This window comes from Lepisosteus oculatus, chromosome 15, assembly GCF_040954835.1.
Source record: "Lepisosteus oculatus isolate fLepOcu1 chromosome 15, fLepOcu1.hap2, whole genome shotgun sequence".
NCBI classification, from domain to species: domain Eukaryota; kingdom Metazoa; phylum Chordata; class Actinopteri; order Semionotiformes; family Lepisosteidae; genus Lepisosteus; species Lepisosteus oculatus.
In genome coordinates, this window is record NC_090710.1 from 24,430,591 (window position 1) to 24,442,850 (window position 12,260).

The following is a 12,260-nucleotide window of genomic DNA, read 5'->3' on the forward strand; positions in this document are numbered from 1 at the left end:
ATTAGGTAGTATTAGGTATTATGTGTTATAGTAATAAAAGACAGTTATGTAGTATTGCCTTAAGTTGGTCTGTGCACAAAGCACCAGTTGTAGGGGGAAAAGAGATTGTAGCACCTTTAAAATTACCAGGTGGCGTAGTCAATTATAAGTATCCCACATTTTGGGGTCAGTCAGTGATAAATTAAAAAATTTGGAAGTAAATCTTCAGTTAACAACAGACATTACTAGTTAGAGTAAACACACATTGGTGCAATTTGCTACAAAGGAGACCCTTGAGAACCTTGCAGACCTTAAACAAATTGCTGAATAAGCTTGGAAAAATCTCAGATACTGAAATTCTATAAACGGTCCTGTTACACAACCATATCCAGAGAGTCTTAAAATCCTAACAAACTGCCTGTGCGTCTCTCTGTGACCTACTTTCTCAGACAGCTGGGGTTTCACTGAAAGAGAATTCAGTCCTGTGGAGATCAACTTTTTTCACTTCAAGGTAAACTACCATTATTTTTTTCACACCATGAATTAAATAAAGCTCCAACCTGTTTTGCCTATTTTATATAACTTCAATTTTCGATCTGAACTGATGCAGTTCTTCACAGTAGTTTTGTTTAAAAAAAGTCTTACATGGAAAGGATTTTCACAGTTTGCAGTCCAAGGGTTTATCCAGAGGGAATTTTATCTGTGACGGAATCTCACACCAGTGTGCAGAATGTAGAGATCTTCAGGTCAAATTTAACTACAGCCTTGATAAGAAATATAAGTCTTGTGTGATATCTACGTTATATACTATACGAAGTATAGTGGTGTTACTATACCTGTACTATTACTTAAACTAAGTACTGTATATACAGTAGTTACTCTACTTATATTTTGTATATTTCAGTTTTTGATTAAAATTTGCATTTTCTTCTGGAATATTTCTGATGAATATTAAGGAACATCCGTTTGTCTTATGTAAAAGTGTCCCTTGTGTGCAGAAAAATTGTGTTCTGGGAAGTACCCAGCATGATAATTTAAGAGAATGACATTATTTTTTTCCTAAATATATTGATCAATTCCTTTTGTTTGAATGTAAAGTAAACACAAAATCTCAAGACATAAAGAATAAACTGCCACACAAATATTAAACACTGAGATCTATTTTTTTTAAAACAACCGAAATTGGCAATTATCTTTTCCTAAGTTTATTTGTAATACAGTAATCCAACAACACCATTATACTATATGTACATTTTTTTGTAGTACTCTTTCCTTCTTACATGGTTTCATTGTTTTTCTCAGATGGGGAAATTTACTTTTGTATTGTTTATTTCATTTGAACTTTTTCTGTCATTATGTTATATAATTATATGCACATATAGTTCAAGATGGTACCAAATGTTTATGTAACTGCTGTACTGTTACTGAGAATGGTTATTCTTATTTCCGTTTTGTATCTTGTGTTGGAAAAAGCTCACAAAAAACCCTCACTTCAAAGTAAGAGCTCTGTGAACACCAACTCTCTTTCCAGAACTCTAGTCTTGTCTCTTGGTCAACAACACAAGAGTCGCCTCATACCAGTGCAACGTATATTGTTCCTGGGCCTCTGTTTATTCTCCCAGGACATGATAGCATCTCCAGGGCTGAAGGACAGGATTGCAGACTAAGTCCATGAGAGATGTACTGTAGCTGAGAAGCTGTCACCCAGTTTTGCATCAAGCAGATGCAAAGGTGATATAGAGTGATTAACCAGCGGGCTAAGGCACTAGGTGTTCTAACTACTCTGGTGGAGTCAGAGAAAAGACGCAAGTGCAAAGCAAATCCAGGCAAAGCTCTAGCAAGACGTTTGAGTAACATGTTGTCTAGGCAAGATAGGGCTTTTAGAGAGAAAATAGCCAGCTCGAGTGGAAAGAGGAAAGCAGCAGCCATAGCCATGAATCCGTGTATGGTGGCAGAATAATACTGGAGTGTCAAGGAACAAATTGACAGTGTACACTCTTAGAGCACAGTGCCAGAAAGCAAAAGCGATAATGCAAGAATGGCTTACTGTATCTGAAGCACTTTTGCAGACTATCAATACAGACAAATCAAATATGGCAGCAAAGCTGACATGATCACAGTGGGAGGGGACAAAAGATATTACCTTCTACTTTGAACTGTTGATATTAAATATATTAGAGGCTGTTTTGCAATTGAAAGGAAACTTTCCATGCCTTAGAAGTGATTACAAATGTAGACATGCCTGTTACATCAATGTATATATTATATCACTTTCAATTTTATGAGGTAATCTAATAATGCTAAAATATATTTATTCAAATACATTAAAAGCATATTAAAATCACGAGAAAATGTATCACATACATGATAAAAATATTATTCTAAAACTAATGTTTATATCAACCCATTTTTAACTGCTATATCTAATACAGGGTCGGGGGGAAGCCAGAGCCTACCCCAACAAGCATCAGCACTCTGCCACCCATACTAATGTTTACACAGTTTTAAAATCCAAAATGTTTTTCTTTACACAAAATAAAAATAATAATGCATATACATGTACAAGTACCAAAATCTCCTTCATTTTTCAAGACTGTTGTGTGACATATTAAAGGCTTAATAACCTTAATTTTACTTTAAAAAAATATGAAAACAGAATTCAGGTTTAGGTCTTCCATTCTGAAGTCAAATGGGCAAAGTGGGAATACAAATATATACTCTGTCATGCTCACCCAACACAAATACCCTCTTGAGTCAGACTGCATGTTTACAGGCTACATTCTCAAGGATGTGGCTAATGCAGTGAAAATCTGGCTCTCTTTCCACAACTAATTGCTACTGCAAAAGCCTTCCTGTGTTCTAAAATATTACACTGGACAGACGGGTCCTTTTTGAAGGAAAACATACTGAACAGAAATCATTTTCATGTGGTTAAAAAATACTGAACACAAAAAGGGCAATTGAGATAGATCTGATCAAAAAAGAGTTTCGCTCTATTTTTTTCAGTGTTGTTAAAGAGTTGCTTCTGAAAACAAAGAATGAGAAATAGAAAGGAATGAAGGGTCATAAATCATTCAAATGAATGTTGTATTCAGTAAGTCATGAATAAGGTGATCAAGGGGGTATGTGTTTGAGAAGGGGGGATGAGGTAGTTTGGTTACCAGTTTGGAAAGGAAAATATATCTATTGAGTTGAAAGAAAATATTTGAGGGGAAAATAATTCAAAATATGTCTTCATTCTTTGATAGTGTGGTATTTAAGGAGCTGAAGACTGGGCTCAGGCCAAGATCCAGAAATTCTGCACAGTGTTCTGCACGTTTTCCAAACCCACTATGTTTTAGCAGGTTTGTTTTAGCTGCTGTGTTAGCTGCTTAGAAAGACAGATGAATGTGAGGTAATTGATCACGGTGGCACAAACCCCATCCTGATATCTTGTATAAACTTAAGATAATTTGACCATACTAAAACCAACAAATCCATCACTATCCCGATGTTCAGCCTTTTGGCTAAAATCAATGAGTGGTATAACTGCTTTTATTCTCCCTTGATGGTATTTTTTGTTTTAGCTTCCCGGACAGCTAGAGGCAACATACTCTAAGAAGTATTTTCAGAATCCTATGAAATACAAAGCCACATAATACTCTAAGGATTAACAGGCACAAGAAAAATGCATAATGCTTCTCATGGGATGCGTAACAAGGGAAATTAGATGAAACTACAGATAGTGTATGCTGTTTTTAAAGCATTTCTTTAATGTACTCTAAGCTACAAATAAAAAAGCAAATGAAAGAGCATTTCCGCAGGTTGGTTTCAGATTTACAACATTCCAATACCACCGAGTTTCCTGTAGGAATGTTTGCTTGGTCTCACTTAAAGCTTTTTTCTCTTTAGTTCCAAAGTCACACTGAGGGGGCCCACGAAGCAAGATGCTAGTTTTTGAAAACCTCCGGCTGCAACTGGTGATTTTAACTGTGTTTCTAACTGTATCTGCACTCTCAGGTAATGACCTTTTTATTACACTATTTCATCAGATATATAGCAAACAAATAAAGTAATATGCAAACATCAAAGAGCAGTGAAAAACACAATAGTAGCTTTTGAAAAAATATGAGACTTCTAAAAAGATTTATTGGATTGTCACAGAGTAAGTCTTAGTCTTAGTCTCCTATTCCATTTTTTCCAGATCTTATTCCTGTTCAGTTTGGAGCAAGATCTGTATTGACTATTTTCCTTCCATTGTGGAAACAAATTGGAACCTAAGGAATTTGAAGAGCATTATATCTTACACCCTTACTAGAAAGACAGAAAGATGTGTAGTTCATGAGAAGAGAAAAATCTTTTATCATTTTAGTTCAGTCTAACATTCTACTGTACATGAATTCTTTATCATGGAATAAATGCTTTATAAGTAGATAATGGCACTCAGAAATTTAACTCAAAGCTAATGTAGGTGAAGATTAAATAGGTGTAATTATAAAATGTATTTTTGTATAATCTGTAATAGTTTCATTAGAAAAGCTAAATAAATGCATGTAAATTATAGCCATTCTTAATCCATATTAAGGATGAATTCCATATTTCTGTAAACCTGGAATGTTTATAGAAATTACATTTTACTTCTGTAATATTGTGTATTTATCTACAGTTGGGACAGATAGAGGTTGCCTTACACTATAATGCAACACATACAATGCAATACAGCACAATGTATTGCAAAATGTACTGAACATGAGACAGGAAACTAATAGTTCTTGCAGTGGTAAGGGGAATACAGAACATGTTCAGATTTATTTACTGTGGCTCTTTCAAAGACAGCTCAAATGCCTTTCACTCTCCAGACTCAAATCTGAACATTTTATAACACATTGGAGCCACTGCAGGAGACAGCTACAGAATGCAATTTTTCAGAGGCTTGTTTACAGTAAAGTTTCCAAAATAACATATGTGGATGTGGCGCATATTCAGTTATTTTCCAGCTTCCTGGACCTTGGTTCTCTGTCCACTGTTGATACCCAAGAACACTTGCTCCTGCTGTCTGGCTTCTTTATTCTTTCCCATTCAAGACTTTAAATTTGTATAGTCCAACTTAACCTTCTGCCTGCTTTACCTTCCTTAAACCTTTCAGTGCTTCAGAAAGGTATGATGGGCTTGAACTTTACAAAGACTTTTTATGTGTCCTACTCACCACAAAATTTTCCATTTCTAAATTGTTCTTTTCCTTTTTAGATTCTACAAATGAAAACAAACTGCAGAAGCTGTTTAAAAAAAGAGAAGGTATTTGGATTCTGAATGCTTACATTGATACAGTATTATTCTAGATTTAAAATCTTTATGGAACACTTACACTGGTGAATAATTCAAAATGAATGTTGAATTGTTGATCACTAGTTCGAATTTTTATAATCTGGCAATTCATTCCCTAAGGTATAGTTCAGTATATGTATGAATATTGGGAGAAATATTTTAAAAAAGGTAAACTCCACAGCAGAGCACAGTGACTCATCTCCCAGAGCTCGACCTGGTTATCACAGAATTGAAAGGATTGAGAGGACTTGGTTGAGACACTAGTCCATTCTAGACTTACTCAAGTGATGCTGATCCTCATTTCCATTTCCTTTTCCATGACACACTTCCTTTATTTTTAAAATATGTTAATAATATTATAATTAAAAAAATATATTTAAGGTTTTTTTGTTCAGAAACAGAATGAATTATTGAAACCCAATTATAACTATGCAGCCCAGAAAGCACAGAAATGTTTCTGGTATAATTACCACACATACATTTGTACTTAATGCACAATAATTAATTAATACACACAGCTCTTCAGTTTAGAGAATGTTTAGAATATTACATAATTTAAGTAAATAATTCTATTGAAGTTGTTCTGTTGAAGGCAGGTATAATGAGAATTACTTAACAGAGCTGCAATGTGTGGCAAAATCATCGTCAATGCTGTTACGAATTCCAGTTTTTAACTGGGGGTAGCTAGCATTTTCCTTCCAGAATAAAACACCAAAAACAAAACTGGTATAAGACACTTCATAATTGGATTTTACAGTATAGTTACACCAATTATTGCTGTAGTACTTCAGAAATGTTCCCTGCTGAACAATGAAACAGCTAAGAAATAGCTATTAATAGCATAGTTTTTGAATGCTAACTGTGAACACTCTACCTGTTGCATTGATTTTCATTCCAAAATGTCAGAGGGAAGGGAAAAAAAGGAGCTCAATGTATACACCTCCACAAAACTCTGTTAGTACCAATTAAGAGACTTGCTTTTCAGCCACCCTCCTGGCAAGAGAGGCCAGCTCAGCTAAAGCAGGAAAGCTGCAGTGATGTATGCTGTAAGAATATTTAAAGGCCTCGGAGAGTCAAAAGAGTGTCTACTAATAATCAAGTTACTGGCTTCATCTATTTAATACAACCTTATACAGTGCAGAAAGCAAATCCTATATTAGCATAACTTTTCTCAGACCACATAAATTCCCAGAAGCTGAGCAAAAGTTTCCAGTAAATCTGACTTTGTAATTCACGTAATGTAACCCAGTCATGTTAACAGACACTGTTGTTTTAAGATCTGAATCATTGCTACAGTAGGACTTTTAACCAAGCATATGTTAAACGTTAACATGTATTTGGTTATACATTATGTTGTTGTTATCAATTTAATTATAAATGGTCTGATGTATATCAAGCATACTCCAGATTTTGAGAGTAATAGAGGTATCTGCAGTTACCTGGCAAAAACCATGAAGGTATATTAGTCAAGAGTTAGCTTTTTTAATTTCAGTTTATTACTAATAGTTTTGTGGTCATTATCTCAGTTTACACAAAACAAACTAAGGCCAAAGTGCAACATCGGTTTATTTACTAACAGGTGACATCCTAGTGAAAGTACTGAATGAACATGCATTTTTATTTTCTGTTCATCTCGATTTCGCCCTTCAAAGCCAAGCCAGAACCCCTTGCGGTGTCACCATCTAAAGCAAAAGAGTTTCTGACTGCTCTGAAACGACCAAAGCGAAACCTATGGGATCGAACCCGGCCTGATGTTCAGCAATGGATTCAGCAGTTTATGTACATGGGCTTTGATGAAAGTGTAAGTGTTGAACCCAGCAGCATTCTGGAGATCCTTTTGATTTCAACACAGCAATGTCATGCTCGAAATAGATCTCTATCTGAAGTTATCAGTTAACTTCTGCTTCCTCCCAACTAAAATATATTTTATTTTAGTTGGGAGGATTTCACTGCAAAAAATTATTTTAAGCGCTGGCATGAAAAGGGTCAATCTGGTGAACAAGCCTTCAGCACTGGTTCAGCAATGCTAGCAAATGAATAGCCCAGTCTGAGGTTTGAAGAGTTTTTAGGATGAACCACAAGAATACTAACTCTCAGGTTTCCTGGTAAAAATATCCTGATATTATCTATATAATCTAAACTTTATAAACATATCTGGATATTATCTATTATTGTTTCAATTATTGCTGTGTTCATGTTGTCACCAAAAAAGCATACATGGCACACCTTTAACTATCGTCATACTAGTGCATGGCTCATAACACTTGGATTAAGTTGTTTAAAATGTCAATTCATTTTCAATTAAGGGTAACTTAAAAAAACAATTCTATGCATTAGAATCTATTATACAATATTGCTGGTATAGTGTTGCTGTCAAATTCTGTGGTAAAGGGTGCATGACACGGCTTACTGGACATCTCACGTCGAAGCTATCGAAAATGTAATTCCATCCAAAGCGAGTCTGTTGAGTTACTTTGGAAATCGCACAACAGGTGGTATAAACTGTACCTAATATGAACTTGTATTTAAACAGAGAGAAAAATCTGAACCCTGGTGGCCAGAGATGCATTATCTCAGTTGTCCACCATACTCCATTTTCAAACAGCCCATTAAATAGTTTGTGCTTGAAATACTTCAATCTTCTTTTTGTAATCTTCATAGTCTTCAGTATCTGAAAACCGTGAATTTGACCCGGAACTTGAATATTGTGGAAAAAAAGCTTTAAATTATGTTTGAAATAACTATGTTGATTGTTTCTTACAGAAGCTTAATTTAAATATAATTAACAGTCTATACAGTACTATTGACAATAAATGTGTCTTTATATTCGGCAATATGTTAAATGAAAATGTTTTTTTTTCTGTTAGAGATTTGAAACAGATTTATCATATTGGATGGATCACTACAGACAACACGACTATTATGGATATCAACACCATTATGATGAGAATGCACCTATTGGACCACGTTACCCGAGTTCCTTCAGGCATGGAGCAAACGTTAACTATGATGACTATTAAATAGGCTCTCATTACGCTTACTCCCACTATGGCTCAGAATGTCCCCTGGTGAGAAACATAGAAATGCATGCCATTGTTATACCTTTGATACTTCTGCAAGCCCTCTTATTCAAAGTACCCAAAAAATGCAGTAAAATGTGTTACAGTATATTTCAGAATTGTGTTTGTATTTGTTTTAATTAAAAAATAAACAGTGTATTCTGAAATTCAGAGATGTTTTTTCTACACAATTTTTCAAACCTTTAGCAGAAACAAAGAAATGGTAAATTATGAATCCAGGAATATCTAGTCCTCATAGAATTCTGAAAATGACAGTGCATACCCAGATATTTGGTCTAAAAAGTTACAAAAAAAAGTAAATGTCCTCATCAATATTTTATTAAAATAGTATATTCAATCACTTGTACTGTAGTTCAATATACAGCAAATTCTGTTCTGGAGCTCACTGAGTAACGTGTTCAGTACCAGTTTACTCATGAGTACAAAGGAACAATAAATCAGTTTTATGCTTTAAACCTACCTATAAAACATTTTTAAAGGTATTCAAAGATGGTCTTTGTTTTCAAAGTACATCTAAACAACCATCACCAACATTAAGGGTAACTGCAAGTGTTCCACACATCAATATCATTAGTTTATTTAAAGCCTCTGTATGCATAGGAAAGCCACATAGTTAAAAGCACTCTGTAGAAATTTTAAATAAACTCTGCTTTTACAGTTTCTTTGGGATTTCAATGTCAACCCCAGCAAGTTTTTTTTAAAGGAAAAAAAATCACATCAAATGGAACACACAAGATAAACTTAAAAAGGACAGGTGACAAAGTGCAAGGCAAGGTTTGCAAATTTCTTTTCTTCTTTTTAGGCACATCTAACTTTGTATAGAAAGCTTGACTGGGGAGAAATTTCCAGCTTGCTTTTCACAAAACAGTAACGAAAGTTACAGTCTTTTCAAGTTCATGTTCTTTTAAAGTTGAGCATCCAGAGTGCCTTGCAAACTGCATAAGTAGATTTAACATTCCCTTTCAGGACTGGCTCTTTAGTTGTGCCTTGGCCTGCCTTTCTTCATCCGTGCAGGTTTGGGCTTGGGGATGTATTGGTTGTTTGCTTGATATTCCAGTTCTTTGCTGAAGTAGTGAATTGTTTTATTTAAACCTTCCTCCAAAGGCACCTGTTAAACATAAAAAAAATCTAAATTATTAGGATCACCAGCACAACTAAAGGCTCTATACAATAAAAATGTTTTCAAAGTTACTGATTAGAATCTTCAATGCTTATAAAATGTACTGGAACTTTAACATAAAAACAAATCTTACATAAATGTTTATACTGTACAAAAAAAAAACACAACGACATAATATATATTTGGATGATTTAATTAGTAAAATGCTCCCTTAGATTTACCCGTTGGTTAGTGGCTGAAATAACTTCTTCTAGATGTTTCCTTTGACTTTATCCAGTTTATCTGTCTCTTGGCCCAGCTTCTATGAATCTTGACCCATCTATTCTTAAAAAAATGCTTCAGGTTGGTCAGTGACATTTGAAGGTTTCCTTTTATGAAAATCTCAGATCAGTTCCTCTCATAATTCAGTTTAGGTCTAGACTTTTTTTTAGATTGCTTCTCTAGTCAATCTGTTGTAGATCTGCTTGTATGCTTAGGATCATTGTCTTGCTGCACGACCCACTTTTGGCTCAGTTGATGAATGGGTGGCATGACATTATTCTCCAGAATTTTCTGATAGAAAAGCAAATTCATAGCTCTGTCAATCATGGTCAGTCATCCCAGTCTTGAGGCAGCAAAGCAGATCCAAATCATCTTGCCCACATCATCATGCTTGACGGTCAGAATAAGGTTCTTCTGTAGGAAGAAAATGTTTGGTTTTTACCACACAAAACATTTCTTATTGTGGCCAAAACGTTAAACTTTTAACTTGTCTATCCAGAGAACATTCTTCAAAAAGTCTTCTGGATTGTCCAGGTGCTCTCTGTTGAAGTTGAGATGGTGGCAATTTGCTTTTTAGAGAGCCATGGTTCCTTCCTAGCTATCCTTACATGAAAACCATAAGCCACAGCAAGAAATGCCTGCTGATCCTTAGATGTTACTTTCAGGTTCCTTGCATCCTCCTGGGTGATTTTCTGGGCCACTCTTGGGGAGATCTTGGTATGATGACTGGATCTGTTTTAACATGGTTTAAATATCTTCCATATGTAGACAGTCTGACAGTGATTTGATGGAGACTCCAATGTTTAAAAATATTTTATAACCCTCTCCAGAGTGATAAACATTAGCTACTCTTTTTCTCAGATCTTCTGATATCTCTTTTTACCGTGGATTGTCACATTCCCACTATCCTGAATGGATGAAGACCAGATGCACAAGGTTTTTGACCATGTCAAATCTATACAGTATGTATGACAGGGCCACCTAAATTTGGTCCTTGTTTATTTGTTACCCAAATATTCAACCATTTGATTCAAATTATTCCCTAATTGCATAAACTAGGGGTTCACTTATTATTTCAAGTACATAGATTCCTCATTAGGCATTTTTCTCTACTTCATACTTCACTGTGTTCCAAAAAAAAATTATAAACAGAAACCCTTTCAGTTATTTAAGAAAAAGTCTGGTTTTAATAAAAAATTGATAACATGGTAAGAAACTGTAATTTACATAATTCCATTGGGGGTTCACAAACTTTTTCTCAGCACTGCATGTTATAGACAAATCCAAATTTTAGGCACATTGTGAAAAACTACAGAAACCTTTACTCATAAACTTGTGAAAGTAAATGTGGAATATTGATAGTATAAAACATTATGGGAATGATACAGCATTGAAGACCATACCTGTCCAATCACAGTTTAACTTGTACTAACAGATCTTTCATTTAGGTGATACAAAAATTTGTATTTATCTCACTGTCAACATATTTATAATAAATATATATTGCCAAAATGAACAAATTGAATGGAGTTCTTTACCAAGCAACACATCTGGTACGCCTTAGTACCAGGAATTCAAAAAAAGTAACTTTAGTATAATAGAGCAGGCACATATTTTCTTTGTTAAGCCTTGATGATTATGGCAATTATGGGCTTTAAGATTGACAGAAAGTAAGGAAAACACACTGCTGCCTAATCATCTGTACTCACCACAGGCTCCCACCCCAACATCATCTTAGCTTTTCTGATGTCAGGCTTCCTTCTTTGTGGATCATCCTGTGCTTCAGGAAGAAATTGGATCTGACTCTTGCTATCTAAGGAACAGAACACAGTAATTCACTATAGTTCTAAACTCAAATCAATAGATTCTCGTCTCACATATATTATCACTACAATGCAGATAAACTATAACATTAGGAAGAATAAACATTGTTAACAGGAACAAAACATATCACTTTCTAACCTAAATAATAAAATCCACTTTTTAGAGAGAAAAATTAAATTAAGTTTATTATTGCAACATAACACCATTCAACCCCTAAGCATTTAGAAAGCAGGTGACAGCCCTGCATCAAAGCTGGCTTTTATCTAGTCTCAAGATGAACAACAAAAGGAAACAGTGTTTTGTTAATGAATCCCATTATCATTTTAGCATATACCATGTTGAGGAAGGAAGCTGCTGAACTGGTCTTATTAATGGACTGAGAAAGGTCTAAATAATTCTGTACAAAAAACAATTTGATATTCTATTATTTACTTTAGAGTAAATTATTTAAAAACTAAAAACCAAAATGATCTTAAGATAGGGAGGTCTCAAACAGAATTCATAATTTCATATCTACAAAATATATTTCAATGACAGAAAGTAAAGCTTCTCAAAGAACAAAGAAAATGACATGTAACATTTATAGTAGGTGATGTAAATGTTAGCAGTAGATGTAACATTTAGAAAATTTAGAAAAAAATGGGGTTAGCTCTATAACTGGAATACAATGTTAACTAGATTAGTTAAACCAT

General features: G+C 34.4%; 2 protein-coding genes across 3 annotated transcripts in view; one reads left to right on the plus strand and one right to left on the minus strand.

Annotated features, from left to right (window-relative positions):
- The first annotated feature begins 366 nt into the window (after positions 1-366).
- On the plus strand, positions 367-8,513 carry ecrg4a (ECRG4 augurin precursor a). Its single transcript, XM_006639157.3, has 5 exons — positions 367-490; positions 3,871-3,978; positions 5,206-5,253; positions 6,936-7,084; positions 8,151-8,513. Exons 2-5 carry the CDS (start codon positions 3,906-3,908, stop codon positions 8,301-8,303), a joined length of 423 nt encoding a protein of 140 aa, XP_006639220.3. The 5' UTR covers positions 367-490; positions 3,871-3,905; the 3' UTR covers positions 8,304-8,513.
- Positions 8,514-8,663: 150 nt separating this feature from the next.
- uxs1 (UDP-glucuronate decarboxylase 1) overlaps positions 8,664-12,260 on the minus strand; it is a 42,188-nt gene continuing 38,591 nt past the window's right edge. The window contains exons 14-16 of one of the 2 annotated variants that reach the window (XR_001480476.2): positions 11,454-11,557; positions 9,705-10,158; positions 9,383-9,471 (exon numbers count right to left, since the gene is read on the minus strand). Coding sequence is in view for 1 of the 2 variants with exons in the window: in XM_015364430.2 (XP_015219916.1) it covers positions 9,340-9,471; positions 11,454-11,557 (236 nt within the window). In the remaining variant the exon portion in view is untranslated. Of the gene's footprint in view, positions 9,472-9,704; positions 10,159-11,453; positions 11,558-12,260 lie in introns of both variants that reach the window. The other variant, XM_015364430.2, reaches the window with a different exon arrangement.